The 20677-nt window shown below is 45.0% G+C and overlaps 1 protein-coding gene across 1 annotated transcript in view; it reads left to right on the top strand.

Moving 5' to 3' along the window:
* Positions 1-20677, top strand: part of XYLT1 (xylosyltransferase 1) — a 163793-nt gene that overhangs the window by 140217 nt on the left and 2899 nt on the right. The window contains exons 7-11 of the mRNA XM_033166681.1: positions 3785-4001; positions 8481-8657; positions 10981-11243; positions 12584-12779; positions 17930-18263. Of these exons, the coding sequence (XP_033022572.1) occupies positions 3785-4001; positions 8481-8657; positions 10981-11243; positions 12584-12779; positions 17930-18263 (1187 nt within the window). The remainder of the gene's footprint in view (positions 1-3784; positions 4002-8480; positions 8658-10980; positions 11244-12583; positions 12780-17929; positions 18264-20677) is intronic.

Below are 20677 nucleotides of genomic sequence, written 5' to 3' on the forward strand. Positions count from 1 at the left end.
CTCCTGGTAGCATTAATGGTTTCACTAGTTTTGGGTGCAGCTCTGTTTTTTTGCCGGGGGTGGGGGAGGCAAGTTACATGTTTGAAATTTCATACTGCCACCTATATGGGTTATTTTAGCCAAAGGACTCCTTGAAACACGTTGGCTGCAAAATTTCTTCTTATTGTACCTGGGAAACATAATGCAATAATTGCAGGAGCTGTATACGTAAGGTTCGCATGATGGTGCTTCACGAGTAACGGAGCAGGAACCCAAACAGTCTTTTGTCAGTTTTATTGTGCAAACTATTTACAGTGCAGAGCTACAAAAAGCATGTCTGTCTCAGTTGCTGGCAGAATCCGGGAGTGGCCCCTTCCGGCTCCTTCCCCAGCCTAAGAGCTTCGGCACCCCAAATCTCCTCCTACCCTCCTTGCGTTTCACCCCTCTGCGCAATTGGGGCGCCGGAACTGGCGTGCTTCCCTCCTGACCAGCTGAGTGAAGTGAGCGCAGGGTCTCTGCAACATCCCCAAGCCATCTCCCCACCAGATTCCCTGTTTGCCGCTCCTGGTTGGCTGAGGTGCTGGGGCTCTTTGCAGCATCCCCAAGCCCTCTCCTCTCCTGGCTGGCCCCTTCCCCTTCCTCCCCACTGGAGGTGTGGCTGCTTTTCACGCTGGAAGAAGTGCTGCTGCTCAATTGGTGTCGGGGCTCTCTGCATGCTAACGGACCCTCCCTCCGTTCCCCTCAGCGGGCCAGGTGGCAGTTCCCTGACAGTATACAAAATAAAATATTATTAGCGTGCAGGATGCTTTTGTTTTTGTTTTAATTTTTTTAAAAGTGCAAAGCAGGGGCATTTAGAATTGTGTATATTTTCCAGTGACTGCTCTGTTTCTCCACTTTATCACCTGGGTTGCCATAAAACAAAACAAAACAAAACTTTACTGCTCGTTTTTGGCAAAGCGCCCTCAACTTGGCCTTCCATGCTGTGCTATTTAAGGAACAGATTTTTATTTTATTTTTTGAAATTTGTGCTAAAATAAATAGGTATGCTGAAAAACTGGGGTAATATAACTCAGGCTGCAAGGTTAGGGAAAATGCGCGCGAGGGGGAGATTTTGTTTTATTTTCAATGTATGTGGTGACGTGAAGCTATTTGCCTCAGGCTGCAGATCCAACTTCTGCCCTGCGTCCTCCCTATGCCCACTGTTGTGCTGTAACCACAGTGCCTTTGCCCTCACCACTGCCGCTGCACCCTTGCCACAGCAGTGTGAATGCCACTGCAGACGAGGGTGCAATTGCAGTAGTGGGACCAGCAGCAATGCAGGCGTGGTGGAGGGGGAAGGATGTGGCCCAGATCTGCAGGGGTACATTGGGGCATTTTGCATAGAGCGAGAAAACATCTTGGGCCACCCCGGTAGACCCATACTCATAATTGCTTGAGAATCATATGAAAACAAACCCCTCACTGCAGTTGTGAAAGGTTCAGCCCACCGCCTTGATTCAAAATGGCTTCCAGTTGTATCCCAACATCGATGACAACCTGCTCATTAATTTCAGCAAAATTTGGTACAGTATCTTAAGGGATATTTAAATGCACAGCAAAGATGGCAAATTACTTTCCAAAATATCTAGTAGATGTTTTTTAGGAGGCAGCGTATGATAAAATCTTAATTTGCCCCTGTTGTTGGCTACTTTTAAAGAAACCCATTGATGTTCTTGTACTTCACCGCAACAAACTTTTCCATTAAAGTATTGGAAACAAATACATTTTGTGGCATAGATACAGCCTCTCCGCTGGGTGAAATATGTGACTGTTGGAACCATATGTTAAAAAGTAACAATGACAAATGGTTTGTTAGTAAATACTCCCAACAAATCTGTTGGTTGTTAATTGCTAGGAAGAAAAGCGGGGGGAGGGGGGACACCGAACCCTCTGCCAACCTTTTTAATTCAAGAAGTCATTTAGATTTTATTGCAGAGCATTAGAATGATTAATGCTGGAAGAGGAATATTTAATCTCCAATGGACAGCGCTGATTTAGTTTTCTTTGTTCCTTACCTTTCACTAGAAGGACTTATCAGGGGTGAGATTTCAGGTTTTCATTTCATTTCAGTTGTTGCCAAGTTGCAATCAGCAATTAATTAGCCCCGTGGGTGATATTACTCACTTTAAATTGGGAACCGGACAATCCCTGAAGAGTATCTTGGCTCTAAGCTTCTGCAGGGACACACTCACACACTTACACTTTAAAAAAAAAAATCAGGGGTGCAAAGACTTTTCCAAGCCAAGGGCCACAATCCCTTCTGACTAACCTTCCCGGGGCCACATGCCAGTGGTGGGCAGAAGTAAAAGTGGGTGGAGCAATTAATGTAATTTCATAGGCTAGTTTTTACACATGCTCAGCCCCTTTGTCTGCTAGCCAGGCAAGCAATAGGCATTATTATCCGAATTCAAGGACACTTTCCAGGCAGGCAAAATTTTCTAGAGTGTGACTTCATTAGACAGCTTTAGGCGCTAGCAAAAACATCCCTCTTTAACCAGGCCTTAGGCTGAGTGGTATCCAATGTCCTTTTATTGTATTGTATTTTGGTATTTGTTGGAGGCCGCCCAGAGTGGCTGGGGAGACCCGGCCAGATGGGCGGGGTATAAATAAATTATTATTATTATTATTATTATTATTATTATTATTATTATTATTATTATTTTAAAATGTGTTGGGGGGGAATGTATTGGGTTGTATTTGTTTTCATTATGTATTGTGATTTTATGTTGAAACTGCCCTGAGACCTGCAGGTATAGGGCGGCATACCAATTTAATAAATAATAATAGTAATAATAGGTCCTGTGAGGAGTGTGGCCTAGGCTGAGGGTGTGTTTCTGTGGAGAGTTCTGAGGGCCTGAAAATAATTCATGTAAATTGCACATTCAAAGTAAACATTATTTTTTTCAGAGGCGTCCCCACCACCATCACCAAATAATAGAAATAAATGACTGAACTTTCACATGCATGAATATTTAATTTTGCAGAGAATTGCATAAATATTGTATTTGGAGATTCTAGAACACCCCATTAAAATTGCAAGACATTTCCATTATCCCTTTTATAATAGAATGTGGAATTAGGAGCTCATCTATGGAAATAAAATGAAATAAAAAATTCTCAACTTCTTATCTTCCCTTTTGTCCTCTAAGCGCCATAAACGCACAGAGAGGCTCGTATGTCTGGGCTTTGTTTTTCATTAATTAGATTTGGAAAACAGCCCATTTTCTTTCTCTGGGCTCTGTTGCTTTTTGAAATAAATTCTAATCAAGGGTCGGAATGCTAACTGCTTAAGCACCAGAGTTTCGTGGGACCAGGAAGGTACACAAAGGTGTTTAGTACAATGTTTAAGAGAGAGAGAGAGAGAGAGAGTACACACCATATACTTGAAACACATTTCCCACTCCAAAGAATGCTGGGAACTGTAGTTACACCTCACCAAGCTACAGCACCCTTAAGAAACTGCAGTTCCCAAGATTCTTTGGGCAAAGCCACGTGCTTTAATTGTATGGTGTGTACACAGCCAGAGAAGGGAGCTAACTGTCCCTTATTTACTATCCTCTGTTTTCCTGTACCTGCTGCTGGTGAATCTTCCATCCCTCAGACAATTTGCATGACACTTTTCACTGTGGAGGGTGTTCTACTGCCGCTTTAGTTCTCTCTTTCCCCACCCCCTTTTACCTCCTGCTATAATCACATATGTTCCAAGTGTCTCTGTCTTTCTTATTTGTTATGTGTATTTTTTACATTTCCTTTCCCTCCTCTCCAGGTTTATTAGAAAACAAGGGCTGGACAGGCTTTTCCTGGAATGTGATACCCACATGTGGCGCCTCGGTGACCGGAAGATTCCGGAAGGAATAACAGTGGATGGCGGGTCAGACTGGTTCCTGCTGAATAGGAAGTTTGTGGAATATATCACCTTTTCTAATGATGACCTGGTGACGAAGATGAAAAGGTTCTACTCCTACACATTACTCCCAGCTGAGGTGAGTAAAACGTGCAGAGAGCCCTGTCCCACCACAGAAAAATAAAAATGGCACAGGGGTAATTCCTGAATGCCTGAATTATAGCTGTTCAGTGTTATGAAAGGCTTTTTCCTTCGGTTATTGGTTCGTTGGTTGGTTGGTTGCTTTGAAGTTGCCCCACTTTAACATACATTACCTTTCTAAAAATCAAGGCCAGCCCTATCTTTAGGCAGGGTGAGGAAGCTGCCTCAGGTGACGGAACCTGATTGGTATGTTGTGGAGGGAGCAGAATTCTTGCCGGCTGTTCCTCGTGAGTTCATGGAGGACAAGGCTATCAGTGTGGCTCCTCATCATATATACTGCCCTCCAAGGTCAGAGGTGGTATTCCCCTGAATGCAAGTCCCTGGTAAGAGAAGATGGGGGAATGCTGTTGCCCTCTTGTCCTGCTTTGGACTTCTCACAGGCAGCTGGTCGGCCACCGTGGGGAGTGTGGAGGAAGGATACTGGACTAGACTGGCCTTTGTTCTGATCAAGCAGAACTCTCTTTTTGTTCCATGAGGAAGAAATATGTTACAATCACCCTGCTTGATCAGACCCAACGTCCACCTAGTCCAACCTTTAGCGTTTCACCAGAGGCCCCCAAGCATAAGCCCAGGGCCTTTTTTCAGCTGGAATTCGCTGGAACTGAGTACAGGAGGCATTTTTGCCACAGCTGCAGTCCCCCTTAAAAAAAGCTCAACAAGTTCCAGCACCTCTTTTTCTAGAAAAAAAGCCCTGCATAAGTCTAAAGCCAATGTTTGTCCCACAGCAGCTGGCATTCAGCAACTGAACAGGGAGACTCAGTTTAGCTATCATAATGAACAGCCTAAGTCAGCCAAACCTGTTGACCTCCAGATATTTGCAGACTACACCTCCCACCGTGATTGATCATTGGCTACACTGGCTGAGTCCAACAGCATCTAGAGGGCAACAAGATAGGGAATGGTAGCCTAAGCTCTGTGAGATTAGGAAAGCTTGTGGCATATGGGGTTTTCAGATAAGAGAAAGGGTGAATAAGAAGCAACATGATACAGTTTGCAGAATTATGCGTGGCATGAAGAAAATGGCCAGGGAAAAGTATTTCTCCCTCTTTCATAACACTAGAACTCGTGGTCATCCATTGAAGCTGAATTTTGGGAGAGTCCAAGAAAAGAAAGTACTTCTCCATGCAGCACCTTGTTAAACTATGGAACTCCCTCCCGCAGGACGGTCGCCAACTTGGATGGCTTTAAAAGAGGTTTAGATGAATTCATGGAGGAGAGGGTTATCCACGGCTATTGGCCAGGATGACTGTGCTCTGCTTTCATTGTCAGATGCCGAAATTATTCTGAATGCCGGTCATTGGAAGCTACAGGAGGGGAGAGGGCCTTTGTGCTCAGGTCCTGCTTGCAGGTTTCCCACAGGCATCTGGGTGGCTACCATGAGAACAGGATGCTGGACTAGATGGACAAAGTTGTCACAAAGCCCATGTCCAATGCTACCATCTTGTGGTGGCGGATTCCATAAATTATGTGTTGCATTAACTGGATTTTTTTCTTTCTCTGTCATTTTCATGACCAAAAGCTATATTAAGTGTGTAGGTGACATCCATCTTTCTTCTATCCATCAGACCTTAATGCATTCAGAAGATGACTGATCCCCTTTCTCCTTTTCGCTTACACATATATTAAATGTTCTCTTTTTTAATCCTGCTTCTCCTAAAGGGAAACGAAAGGTATCGTCTTCCCTTTCAACTCTGTTAACCTTTTATTCTGCTTATCTTTGCAACGGCCTTCTCTGCTAGTATAAAAGGACAGGGCAGTGGGTAATTGGGTAGGTTTCTCTCCCCCTCCCCTCCTCAGTCCCGGCTTTTTGCCTGAATGACAATGTATGCCTTAATGGGTTTAACTAGACAATTCAAGCGTAAAATCCATATTCACTGGCCTGTCATTTAACATTTTTTTTTAAAAGGGGGCAAGGGGCTTGTCCAGGGGGATAGGCGGTCAACCATACTAATGCCATTCCGTGTGTCTGTAGATCACCCTATAGTTGATATTTTAGAAAAGAACTCGCTGTTCTGTGAAGGCCTTTTGCTTTTTCACCACCCAATGTTTATCCTGTTTCAGTTTTTCTACCCACAAGATTTCCTCGGCTAGGTTTTGTATCCAGCTCCTTCAAAATAATAATAAAGATAAATAAATAGGGAGCCCACTCTCATGTTAACCTAGCCCAGCCTTGTCCAGCCTGATGTGCGGGTGTGTTGGGCTATAATTCCCATCAGTCCCAGCCACACAGTCTGTCAGGGGAACTGGGAGTTGTAGCTCAAAACATCGGGGGGGGGATAGGGTCCGGGAGAAGAAAAATCCTAGTCACTGTCCCAAAAAACAAAGCCTCCCTGGACATGGGAAGATAGGAAGCTGTCCTTATATCGAGGCCACATTCACACCATACATTTAAACCACAATGGTACCGCTTTAAACACTCGTAGCTTGCCCCAAAGAATTGTGGGAACTGTAGTTTGCTAAAGGTGCTGAGAGTTTTTAGGAGACCCCTTTCCACCCTGCAGAGCTACAGTTCCCAGAGTATGATAACAATAAGTCTATTCTCGCAGGGAACTATGTGAGTGATCCTAACAACTCTCAGCACCCTTGACAAAACTAACCAGGTCCCAGAATTCCTTGGGTGAAGCCATAACTGTCATAGTGCTTTAAATGAGTAGCGTGAATGTGGCTCTCCAAGGCTTCAGTCAGGGGGCTTTCTCAACCCTAACTGTAGACGCTGGAGATTGAATCTGGGGTCTTCTGGATACCAAACAGATCCTCTGCCCCCTACCCCAGTTATGAATGTGGGCAAAACGCCTCAGAGATGCTGGGCCCCCAGTAACTGCCTGAGGGTGCCTTGTGTCAGTCTCCATTACTATGGGATTAAGTAAACACTGAAATTACAGCGGTATAATTAGAAGAAGAAGAAACCCATTGGAATTTCTCACTGCCTTGAATTGGCAAATAGACTTAGCAGCTTCTGAAATAATTGCAAGAGACAGAGTGTCCCTTCTGTTGCCTTAGGGGCAAACTGGGTCTTTCACTGTGAGGTCATTTTCACCTATGGGCACATTGCAACTTCCAAATAAATCAGCGGAAGTAGACAGAGAGGAATTGGCCTGGTTTGGGGTGGTTGTCTTTTCTTTTATTACTTTTACTATTTCCTCACATTAATTGGTGGGAGATTTTGACCTTGAATTCGCCACCACCACATTGAGAAATTTATCTGAGGGGGAAAGGACCCTGACCCTACCTGACTGGAGATGCAACTTTAAATGCAAAACAATGGAATTAACTATGATCTCCTCATCCTTCAGATGCTCCTTCCTGTTGCCCTTTTCAGTGTTGGTGTTATAAAAACCACTTTCTTGTTCCAGAAATCTAAAATGCAATAACTGTCCCAGACTATCTTCTAGAATTGTCATTTTTAAATAATTAATAGGAAATTTTTTCTCAAGGTTAATCCCTTCCCCACTACAGCAAAACACACACATACAAAAAAACACACACAATGAGAGATCTTGTAATAATAAAAAATACCAAATACATCAATTAAATTATTAAAACAGCAGCCAGAGAGAGACAGAAAACAATGTATTCGATTTTAAAATGCATTGACACAGCAGTTTAATAAAATCTTCTCTGTCTTCCTAAAATAAGGGGTCAGCATAACTTATTTTGGGGAGGGAGTTTCATAATCTTGGTACCAGGGCTGGATTTAGGTTTGATGAGGCTCTAAGCTACTGAAGGTAATGGGGCCCTTTATATGTCCAGCTAACCTTTGTCAACAACAAATTGTCGCTGTTTATTTGTGTTGAATATATGTTATAAGGTAATTTATGGACCTAATAGGTATCTAAAGCCCTTTGCACAGAACAAAATATGTATTTTATCAAAGTAATTGTTGAACTTATCTTATATTTTGGAAATGTACATCCAGTGTGGTTTATTCCTTTCATTGGGGGGGGGGGCAAGAGAGTGAGGCTCTAAGCTATAGCTTGTTTAGCTTATACGTAAATCCAGCACTGCTTGGTACCCTTTTCGTATACCACTTGAGGTATAAATGCTGCAAATAAATTAAATAGTAATAACACCCACACACACACACACCCCTGCAATTTTCAAGCGGTCCACAGAGGAAAAATGGTTTGAGAACAAGTGCAGCACACTACGTGATCTCTTCAGCCATATGCTTGTAACCATCTCTTAATGTGCTTGACTCCATACATTTAAGCATTCTTACCCCCCACTTTAACTATAATTGGTTAAGGGTGCTGGGAATGGTAGCTCTGTGAGGTTGGCACCCTTAACAAACGACGGCTCCCATGATTCTTTGGTGGAAACCGTATCGTTAAAGCACGGGATGGATGTGACTGTAGTGTCCTCTCACTCTAATGTACCAACACCACTGAGTTTTGTGTTTCTTCCCACCTCCCAACAGTCTTTCTTCCACACCGTCCTGGAAAACAGCCCTCATTGCAACACAATGGTGGACAACAACCTGCACATCACAAACTGGAACCGCAAGCTGGGTTGCAAATGCCAGTACAAGAATATTGTGGACTGGTGCGGCTGCTCCCCTAATGATTTCAAGCCGGCCGATTTCCACCGATTTCAGGTAAGTTGGTATTTTATCAGGATTATTAGTCACGCCGTCGTGAGGCTGGATCCAGCAGGTCTTTTCTTACATTCTCATGTATGAGAGTTGGAGTCCAGCATTAACTGGAGGACACCATGCTGACAGCTTCTGCTCTATCCCATACTGTCTGCTCTACCTGACAGCAGCTTGTGTGTGGTGAGAGCCAGTGTGGTGTAGTGGTTAAGAGCGGTAGACTCGTAATCTGGGGAAACAGGTTCGTGTCTCTGCTCCTCCACATGCAGCTGCTGGGTGACCTTGGGCTAGTCACACTTCTTTGAAGTCTCTCAGCCCCACTCACCTCACAGAGTGTTTGTTGTGGAAGAGGAAGGGAAAGGAGAATGTTAGCCGCTTTGAGACTCCTTCGGGTAGTGATAAAGCGGGATATCAAATACCAAACTCTTCTTCTTCTTCTCTCCATGAATTCTGGTCACTGCCACCTGGCCCTTTTTCCTTCCTTTTTTAAAAGATGATGCCAAGGGTTGAATCTAGGACCAGCTGCCCTTCCCTCCCACAGAAGCTTTGAACATTAGTTTTTAAAGAATCTAGTTCTAGCTCAACATGTCCGGAAAGGAACCAATGCAAGTTCACCTTCATCCCTTTACAAAACAAGCTAGTTCAGTTCACAGTTCAATTCAAATTCAGCCAAATGACTCTCAGCCCCCCCCCCCAAAAAAAACCACCAACATGCCAGAATGTTACTGGCTGCTGTGCTGAAGTATAAAATATAATTAAGAAGGCTAAGAAAACATCCAAAAATGCATGCACACAGTAGAATGTGAATTGTTTAATTATAGCTTGGTCAGTAGAGCATGAGTCATGGGTTTGAGCCCCACATTGGGCAAAAGATTCCTGTATTGCAGGAGGTCGGACTAGATCTGCCCCTCATGGTCCCTTCCAACTCTACAATTCCTTTTTTTTTTTTTTTTTTTGGCTCATCTTTTCATTCTATGATTCTGTTTTTCCTCAGAAATTATGATCTTGAAGCTTAAAGGCCCAAAGTGTCTGAAGCATTAAAAAAAAAAACCACATATGTAAGAGAATGAACTTGATGATGAACTGGAAATCGGTCAAAGTCCTACCCCAAAATGAATTTAGTTCACATTCTGTTCTCAGCAATTATGGGAGCTATATGTTCAGGCATAGTTCAGATATTTTTGAACTCATTCAGTAAACTTCATTAAACCAAACTAGTTCATTCCAAACACTGGATGGAGGGCTCCCACTTGCATTAATGAGGTCCCAGGTTCAGTTGCTGGCATTTTCAGTTTTAAGCATCTCAGGTAGCTGGGTTGCCCAACAAGTTCTGAAGGGCCAGTGATTTCCCACCCCCTGCCTGAAAGTAAACCTGTTTTGCTGGTGAGAATGCCTCATGCATTCCAGGCATTCTGGCTGCAAATAGAGAGAATAAACATAATTGGAGCCACTCCGAAAGCAAATTTGACGGGTGGTGTTGACTTTTCGGAAGGCATGTTGCACCTTTTGATCTTGGCACTTTCAAGCTTGACACTTTTTATCCCTCTATATTAAAAAAAAAATGTGCAGAAAACAAAGAAGGCTTTTACAGTCTAACAGAGCGGTGTTAGAGAAACACATAAATCGTGAGCAGCATCCCAGTTCAGCCTGTTATAGAAAAATGTAAGAGTCCCCTATCGCCAGCATCCACTTTCCCAAACACTTGTTAACATAACATGGCTTCCACAGACACCAGTGTACCCACCAGTGCGTCCTGTGGTGTTCACAAAAGGTCTGAGTAAATATCCCCTCAAAAACACACAAGAGACAATTTGCTTTCCCTGCTCATTTCCTGTTTGCACTGACTCAGCTTCTCTTACATTGGAGCTTTTATGTCGTGCCCCGATGGCAGCCATTTTAAGTTATGGCACCCTCCCGTGGCAGCCATTTGTGTTATGCCAGGCTCAAGGCAGCCATTTTGTGACTGATGCCAGCAGCACTTTCTCAAAATTCTAAATTTGCTCATTGGCCCAAAAAGGTTGGCAACCCCTGCTCTCGAACAGCAAATCACCCATACACAAAAGTTCACAATTAAATTACTGGGTCTCATCTCTTTGATACTCAATGTTCCAACCTGCCAGGACTGTGTTGACACTTTACAAGTGGCTACCCCTCACCCCCACCCCACCCCAGTTTCTCTGCATCTGAACTTTTCATGTCCTTTTTTGCTGGAATTTTCTGACATCCGTTCTTGCATCAGCATGACGTGTAAGATGGGAACCTTGTGTTCTTCAAAAAAAAAAAATCCACAGAAACCACGTTGTAAAAAAAATTGTTCTTATTGACACAGCAAACCACAAGACCGACCTTCTTTGCACGCAAATTTGAAGCGGTGGTGAATCAAGAAATAATTGGCCAGCTGGATTACTACTTGTATGGCAACTACCCATCGGGTACTCCAGGCCTGAGATCATACTGGGAGAATGTCTATGACGAACCAGATGGGATCCATAGCATCAGTGACGTCATGCTGACCATGTACCACTCATTTGCTCGCTTGGGCCTGAGGAGAGCAGAAACCTCCTTCCACACTGATGGTGAAAACAGCTGCCGGTAAGTTACAGCAGGTAGCAAGTACCTCTTCTCCTCCATTCAGCTGAGGTCTACATTCCCTCTGGGCTAATCTGTCAGCAGCTGCAACTCAATGAGGATCAAGAGACTAAGCTGGTGGGTGCAGGACAGAGTCATAAAATGAGCAGGGACTCCCCTTCTCCCTATTTCTCTCTCACCAATCTCCAGTCTCCATTTCTCTTTCTGTCCAGTAATACCCTTTTCACTCTTACTCACTCTCAGATTGCGACTGCACGTTTCAGCTTTATTTATTTATGTAGACAGTAAAGGTAAAAGGACCCCTGACCATTAGGTCCAGTTGCGGACGACTCTGGGGTTGTGGCGCTCATCTCGCTTTATTGGCCGAGGGAGCCGACGTACAGCTTCCGGGCCATGTGCCCAGCATGACTAAGCTGCTTCTGACGAACCAGAGCAGCGCACGGAAATGTCATTTACCTTCCCACCAGAGTGGTACCTATTTATCTACTTGCACTTTGACATGCTTGCGAACTGCTAGGTTGGCAGGAGTAGGGACCAAGCAACGGAAGCTCACCCCGTTGCAGGGATTCGAACCGCCGACCTTCTGATCGGCAAGCCCTAGGCCAGGCATAGGCAACCTTCGGCTCTCCAGATGTTTTGGCCTACAACTCCCATGATCCCTAGCTAACAGGACCAGTGGTCAGGGATGATGGGAATTGTAGTCTGAAACATCTGGAGAGCCGAAGGTTGCTGACCCCTGCCCTAGGCTCTGTAGCACCCGTCTAATATTTAATGGGAAGGAATTCCAGAAGGGAGGTGCCATAGCATTAAAAGCCAGATTTGTATATCATGAGGGTGGAATCTGCAGGAGGCCCTGTCCTGCAGAGCACAGTGATTGATTGGGTATATAAGGGGCAAGATGGATATTTTAGGTATCCTGGTCCCAAGCTGTACTGTAGAGGAGTTTATACGCCACAACCAACACCTTATACTTAGCCACATGGCAGCCAGTGCAATTTTTAAAAGTTTGTGAGTCTGGCAGCTGCCATTTAAGTTTCCCACAGGACCCGCAAATGCTGAATCACCCCAAGGGGTTGTGAAAGTAAATGGCAGCTCTCAATAGCTCTCAATTAACCGCTGTGGATTGAGAGTCCTTGCTCTACGGGGTCCCATCTCGGTGCCCTTTGCCAAGCCCCCACCCCACCCAGGCTTAAAAACAGAGGTTTAAGAAGTAGTGTGGCACATCCTCACTCCAATGAACTCAAGGTCACTGTAGCTGTAAGAGCCTCACCCACTGCCAAACCACTAATTCTGTTGTTCCGCAGCTAATCAGACTGTTCTCCATTGGCATTTATGTTTTCCAGGTACTACCCAATGGGCCACCCATTCTCCGTCCAACTCTACTTCCTTGCTGATCATTTTCAGGGTTTCCTTGTCAAGCACCATGCTACCAATCTGGCTGCCAGTAAGCTGGAGACCTTAGAGACATGGGTGGTGCCCAAAAAGGTGTTTAAAATTGCAAGTCCACCAAGTGATTTTGGAAGGCTGCAGTTCTCTGAGGTAAGCATTGCTGTTATCTCCCCCCCCCCTCCTCTTTTAAACTAAACAAGGTTTCCTTTTCTTTGTTCTGAAACCACCCTGGCTCCTACTTTCTAACTAAGGCCAGATCTGTCAGATCTGGACTTCTCCACACTTTCATTTGACCCCTATTTTGACTGCACTGTGTTGTGTATCAATTCATTCCCCTGGGTCCCAGAGCTTATCTCGCTGTTCTGATGCTGTACCTTGAGAAAATCCAATCCTGCTCAGAAAATTCTTATCAGGTGTGCAGAAAATTCAAAGAGAGATGTTGCTTAACCCATTTGCCCTGTGGATAGCTCAGTCAGTAGAGCACAAGATTCTAAACCTCAGGGTTGTGTGTTCGAGATCCACATTGGGCAAAAACAAAACCTGCACTGCGGGGGGTTGGACTTGATGACCCTTAGTGTCCCTTGCAACTCTATAATTCAATGATTGTAAGCTTCAGTTCAGCAGGTAAGATCAGATTTTCTTAGCCTGCCAAGGAATTTCCAGAGGATGTTTCCTTATAATAATTGCTTTGAATTTTTTTTTATTGATTGCATTTAATCCCCACCCTTCATTCAAGGTGTTCAGGATTGTGTACATAGTACTCTTCCACCCCCAACATTTTATCCTTCCAACAACCCTGTGAGGTAGTCTGGGCTAGTGACTGGCCCAAGGTCATCCAATGACTTCAATGGCTGAATTGGATTTTAGTCTCACTGATCTCAGTCTGACTCTGTCAAGTGCTAAACCGCTCTCATCCTGAGCCACACATTCTTTGCAAATAGCACAGCTGCCTAAAGCTATTTATTTCATCATTTTTTTCTTGCTAAATCACAAATTTTAATTAAAGCCCACACAGCTAATTGAACAAATTTTTGTTCGTAGTCATTATGTCCTGGCCTATAAATTCTGCATTTTCTTTGGCAATTGAGAGAGGCTTAGGTAGGCTTCAGTGTTTTTAATGGCATGTGTGGCAAATCGGCGACATTAATGTCCTATTAAGGAGATGGATGCTGGTCTTGTTCTGTTTATTGAGATATCGGTGGATTGAATTGCCGTTTTCATGTCCTGACAAATGATCGCACCAACTGTATTTCTTGGGATTGGTAATTCTTCTGTTGTTTTCTGGTGTGAGGGCATCTCGCAAGTTAATGAGAAACACACATGCAAGATAACAGCTGGAACAGTATGTCCGGGTTTTGCTTGCAGTATAATCACAAGCGTCAACCTAGCCTATTAAAAATCCCATTGGTTGAACTCAAATTGGGGGCTGGCACCAGTGGTCAACATGGTTCAGCATCTGCCAAGGCCTACAGCTTTCCCAGGGGCCCCCATTTGGCCCTACTGCTGCTGCACCTCCTACTTACAATTGCTGCCTGCTCACCTGCCTTCTCCAAGGATCAGTAGCCTCAGGACTCATTTTTCAGGTGTCAGAATTGATACTCATCCATTAGCATCAGAACCTTAAAAATTGGACCAGGCCTATACATGTCCTTGGCAACAGTCAATCATATGATTGATTCCTGCAGAAAGCAGGGTTGAAGTCACTGCCTTGCAGCTGATGGGAACTAGATCACTCTACAGAAATCAGCTTTGCAAGCCCTATACTCAGTGCTCCGCAAGCAGCTCCCAGGTGCCTGACAGCTAGCTGGCTGTTGGAAAGCACCCAGCCACTCTAACTAGTGGTTGGGACAATGTATATGTCAATCATCAGGTGCCATCATGATGTCAGGTGACTGGTCAGCCATGTGATTGTCCCACCCACTAGTCAAAGTTGGTCTGCGGGGGTGAGGATCAAGAAGGTTCCAGCCTACCAAGCCAAAAAGGTTTCCCATCCCTGGTAGTGACAGTACTGAGCCAGATAAACACATTATTTTATTCACTATGGCCTTCCAGATGTTGCTGGACTACAGCTCCCATGACCCTTCATTGTCAGCCATGTTGGCATTGGCTGTGGCTGTTGGGACTTGGAGTCCAACAACTTCCAAAGGGTGGCAATTTCCCAGTAGGAGGTTAATTCCATGTGACGTAGGTATCACCTCTTCATTTGAGTTTGGGTTTTTTGAGAAAGATGACGTCCATCCAAACGGAAGGAGAAAGATGGACTTGGATTTCATCTAGGCATTCAGGGACTTCTGCACTAAGCCTTATCGGCGGAACTAAAAAAAAAGTTTGTTTCTAGCCTCGTTAGCAGTTGCAATTCATCACAGAGAACAAAGTGAACTGGGCGGCAGGCAATTAGTGTCTTCTGTGTGGACCTAATGGTCCCCGTTTGTGGTGAGCAATGAGACACAAGCTAGTAATCAAGGCATAATTTATCTTGGGCAAATTTGAAGTGCAAACCCAAGCAGGGACCGGAATAAGTGATGCAAAAGCTGAGTAGGGAGTTAAGGAGCACCCTACCCCCCACCTCTTCAGAGGAAAACTGCAACTGATTGGATTCTCTGATAGCACAGAAGTACAAGGGGATGAATGGGACACAGTGGTGATCAGCCTGTCTGCAGTACAGAACGTGGTGACTTTGGGAGCTTAAATGCTCAGCAGAAGTGAACTTGATGCAGAATCCCTGTTGCAATCACACTGGGACTGAGTTTAGGGAAATAAGAAAGCTACATTTATTGCAGGAAATGCATGCTTGATAGGACAGGTCCAGGTCCTAGGTCCTAGTCCTGATCAGCTGAGGTGGAGAATGCAATGGGCCATGCTTAACTCATGCATCTCAGCAGGAGAGAGACCAAGTTGGAGACAGTAATGCTTCTGAATGCCACTTGCTGCAGGACAAGAGTGCTGTTGCGCTCAAGACTTGCTTGTAGACTTCCCATAGGCATCTTGTGGATCACTATGAGAACAAGATGCTGGACTACATGGGCCACTGGCCTGATCCAGCAGGACTACACTTACGTGAACTGCGTGGGGGAAGCAAAAAGGTCCCAATCTGCACATTCGTCCAAGAGGTGCCAATCAGGTCAGTTCATACGGGAATTATCGAGGATCAGATTCCTTAAGCATGATCATCCTGAGCCCCTGGACTTTCTCAAAGTTGAATTTGGCATTCTGAGAATCTGTTCCTTTTATTCTTTCTGGCTGGGACAGGGTAGGAAATTCTTCCAGGTCTTGGAGATACTCAGATAAAATAAACACAATAGAGTTGTCACCTCCAACTTTGCTTTCTGTTTCAATGCTGTATACCAGCAGGCCAGATCCTTATCTTTCCCACCCCCTGAGGGCCACGTTAAATGGGTGGGTACGGCTGCAAACCTGCCAATCACCCACCATCACAATGACAACAGGGGACCCATTTTTGCCCCAGCACTTTGCAGCCCCAACAATCAGCTGATAGTCGGGGCTTCAAATCTCCACGTGCTGCTCTCTGCAAGGATCACCAACCAGTGGCTCAGTGGTGCTTGCAGAGAGACCTGAATGATGATCTGAAGGTCCAAGAATCTGCTTTTTTCACCAGTGGAGGCATTGTCTCTTTGTGTTTGTGACTTCTTCCACCTTCTTCCTCCTTGTGTCTGTGACCCAGGAAGTTCATACTTCACTGCTTACAAATACTTTCAGCGACTGGTGCATGCCACATTTAAGTGCAGTTACGGTACTTGTGTCCCTGTTGCCCCTTGGATAGTAGCTAACAATTACAGCTATCTCAGGCATAACTGAAACATTGGGGTGATGGGGAGAGAACAGCTAAGAAAATGTAAAGTCTGTTAAATGTTTGCGGTTGGTTGTAAATCATTGTAGTTCTATATAGAAACTTGTTGTTCTGTGATTCTTCCCTTCATTCCTGCCACCACCTGCTGGGCATTTAAAAAAAAAAATCAGTTGAAGCTGTTCCAGGTGGTGTCAGGCTGAGCAGGCAACCTGCAGGTAACATATTACAAGCATTGGTGCTTTAGTTCCAACAAGAATTATGAAGGGTTCTCAGAAGTAAAGCAGTTGCAAATGCAGAAGTGCAGGTTCCCTTCATGACTTTCTATATTTATACAATGATCCTGTGATTTTGCATTAATAATAATTAGGAATGCATTGCAATGATTCACTGGCTTTCTACTAGATATACTATTTTCTATACATACACATATAACTGGGGCAGATGGGGCTTGCCAGCCTGAGAAGGTAGCCCATCCCATCTAGGAGAAGCAAAACTCTGATCCTAAACTTCCATTGCCTTGCGGGATATCTTCGGGAGAAGAAAAAGCTAAGGAGTAAACCCTACACAAATCCAGAGTGGAGTCCCTAAGACAATAGGATGGTGCCTTGTACGCCTTCTTCTGGCAACACCTGCAGCCAGGCTGGTGCCCAACATATTGCTCTGCTTTCCTTTGGACCACATAAGCAAGAATGAGAGGGGGGCTCTTGTTGTCTGGGTAGCCCAGGGCCTCCATACACGCTGCCTTGGCTTGCTCCTCAGAGAGGTCATTTCTGTGCTGTTAACGCAGCGGTTTGGTTTCACCCCCGGAGGTGCACTCCAATGTCTCTTGAGAGACAAATGCCAACAAAATACGAGGAAATCATTTTGAGTGTTTCAGGGAAAATCAAGTTGTGTTTCCCTTGTATGTCACAGAACTTGCACGCCATTCTCTTGAAACTCACACATCTTGTGCTCCACCTCCTCAATGTTATTGCCACTTGCCCGTTCCAGAGTGACCCTAGGCGCCAGTCCTCAGGGAGTGACTTGCCTCCTTTCAGTCTGGCTCCAGTGAGCACAGAAGTTGAAAGCACTTCTTCTCAGTTGCGCAAAAGATCCACCTTCATGCGGATTGGGTGGCCCCAGGATGCTGAAGACGAGGAACCTGCTGCAGGAATAGTAATTGGTCTTTGACTCCCCGCGACCCCACAGAACCCCATCTCTGGTCCCTAGCATTGGAGGCAGAGATTGCATTCAGAGATGCACAGAAAGGATGGCTACTGGCTGCCTCCGTCAATCATTTAGCTCCACTTACCTCTCCCTTAGAAGATAATTCCCCCCCCCCAAAAAAAGAGTGGGATGGAGAACAGCAGCAGAGCAACTCAGGACCCAGGACTTTGCAGCAGTAATCCAATGTGACAATTACAAAAAAAAGAACAGAATACATTGATTTTTAAAGCAGTTGGTTGCTTCTTTCAGTGTTACCTGATGTGCAATGCATCTGTTTACCCTTCAGATTGGAACCGACTGGGATGCTAAGGAGAGAATATTCCGGAACTTTGGCGGACTCATTGGGCCCATGGATGAGCCAATCGGCATGCAGAAGTGGGGGAAGGGCCCCAACGTCACTGTTACTGTCATCTGGGTGGACCCCACAAACACCATCGCCGCCACGTATGATATCCTAATAGAATCCAGCGCGGAGTTTACTCACTACAAGCCGCCGTTGAATTTGCCTCTCCGCCCAGGAATCTGGACTGTTAAGATCCTGCATCACTGGGTCCCTGTAGCGGAAACCAAATTCCTGGTCTCTCCTCTGACATTTTCCAACAGGCAAAGCATCAGGCAAGGTAAGCCCTTTTTGCAAACCAAACCGTTATTTGCAATTACACCTTGGCCACAGGTGCTTAACTAAGATGGGGCTTGGGTCAGATCCAGAAAACCTCTTCTTAATTTTCTCATAACGTGATGGTGGCCACCAACTTAGATTGCATTAAAAGGGAATTAAGGAAATACAATGGAACGTAAGGTTTATCTACGTCTGCTAGTCATGAGGGATACATGCTGCCTCCAGGATCAGGTGGGGGGATTGCCTCTGAATTGTCATTTTGTCATTGTCAGTTTATTTACATACCACATTTTCCTCAAGCAAATCTCTGCTCAAAGCAGTTCACAAAGTCTAAATACAGTGATATGGTAACAATGCGTAATAAGACATATAATATCACTGCAACATGCTAAAAAATTGATAAGCAGCAATTAACACTTCATTTAGCATATATAAATGTTTAAGTAAGCATGCAGCTGGAGAGTAATATCAGACGATGAACACATTCTCCCTGTTGGTTTCTGTGCTGCATCCGGGGGGGGGGGGAGATGTCAACAAAAGTATGTTCCGTATCTTCCATAGGCTCACACCTAAGGGATCAAAGAAAAAACTGACCCCTGTCTGGGCTGCTGCAAGGACAGATTTATTTCAGGTCTGTTGCTTCACAGGCCTAACTATTCCAGCCTGTTTCCACTGTCCTGCTTCTCTGAGACTGTTTGCATCCACCTGGGTCACATTCACACCATACATTTAAAGCAGTATGATACCACTTTAAAGAATCAAGACGTCCCACAAAGAATCCTGGGAGTGCTAATTTGTTAAGGGTGCTGAGAGCTGTTAGGTGGCCCCAATCCCCCTCACAGTTAAGCCACCATGTTAAGCCACGCTGAGAATCGTCGTCCTGCAAGGTGAGCAGGGGTCTGCAAAGAACCCTCAGCACCCTTAACAACCTGCAGCTCCCATAATTCTTTGGGGGAAGCCTTGACCGTCTAAAGTGGTATCATACTGCTTTAAATGTGTGTGAATGTGACAGAGGTTTCCTGTCCTTTCTGTTTTGGCTGAGGCAGCTGTACACACACACACCCCTCCCATCAGGCAGGTGAATGGGAGAGCACTGCCTATCTCCTTCCAGCGCAGGAATCCAGGCAAGGATTCCTCAGAAGCCATTCCTTGTTTGCTGCTTGGTGGTAGGGGATCAGGGCCTCTTTAAAGGGCAGAGTGCTGGCGAATGAGCCCCTGCAACTCATTACAGCATCCCAGAGGCATCTGGTTGGCCACCGTAGGACAAAAAGATGCTGGACTAGACGAACCTTTGATCTGATGCATCATGACTGCTTCTTAGTACAACACAGAATGCAGTCCAAACAAAGTTAAAGCACTGTTAACTTTCCTTAATTTCAGCAGAAGAGGCAAGCATGTACTTCATTAGTTTCTGTTAAGAGTCAGGCGCTTTGATAATGACCACAGAGATTAAGGAGTATTCTACTGACTTGAGAAAGGAGTTCATTACTGGGGGAAAACATTGCCCTTCTATTATTTATTGTACTGGTGCAACTCAAGGTGCAAGGGGCGGCTTTAGGTACCGATTATACGAAGGAACCAATGCAGTGCTGTCGTCTAAAATGCAGGTATAGAAGGGGGACCTGTTGCAGTTTCAAGTGCTCCTGTTCAAGCAGACAGTCATGCCCTCTTCCAGGACGCTCTGTTCCTTTCCCACCCCCATTTTCATTTCCATCTTCCCAAGGCTATGATGGATGAGGCCAGAATCGCAAGGAGGCAGAGCAATATGTGTGCATTTTGCCTTTGTTCTGCAGCCCTGTGTAGGGGAGTTTTTAGTGTTTGTTATGTCTTACTGTGTTTTCATTTGTTGGACGCCGCCCAGAGTGGCTTGGGTAACCTAGTCAGATGGGTGGCATATTTATAATTATTATAGTTTCCATGCACCGTGACACCACCACCATGCCCCATCCAGGCAAGCAAGAGGCAGCATCAGGGTTCAAGGACACATTTCACAGCCAGGGAATAAGAAAAAAGGAGCGGGACAAAGCAGGGGTGGTTCAAGATGTGGTTCAAGAGGGTATGTGGCCTTGAGAGAGCCCCAAGGGCCAGACATAGAGGTCTGAAGGGCCACATTTGGGAGCCTGAAGTTCCCCGCCCATGATCTGCACAGTTGGGAGTATTGTGGAAAAGGAGGCATGATTTCAAGAGGCACACTGAGATTGGAGCAGAAGTTTAGAAGAGCATTCGCAGTGTGAGCTTCTGAGTGTGCCCCTCTCCCAAGACCTTGCAGTTCAGAAACATTATGCTGCATGCGGAAAATTGTTATAAAGCCTCTTAGCTTTCTTTTCTCCCCCCCCCCTTCCTTTTTTAAAGCATTTTTTCGCTTTGCCACCACTTGCATTACTTAAACTTACTTCTAATGCCAGATAAATGCTA

Source organism: Lacerta agilis, chromosome 13 (genome assembly GCF_009819535.1).
Source record: "Lacerta agilis isolate rLacAgi1 chromosome 13, rLacAgi1.pri, whole genome shotgun sequence".
NCBI classification, from domain to species: domain Eukaryota; kingdom Metazoa; phylum Chordata; class Lepidosauria; order Squamata; family Lacertidae; genus Lacerta; species Lacerta agilis.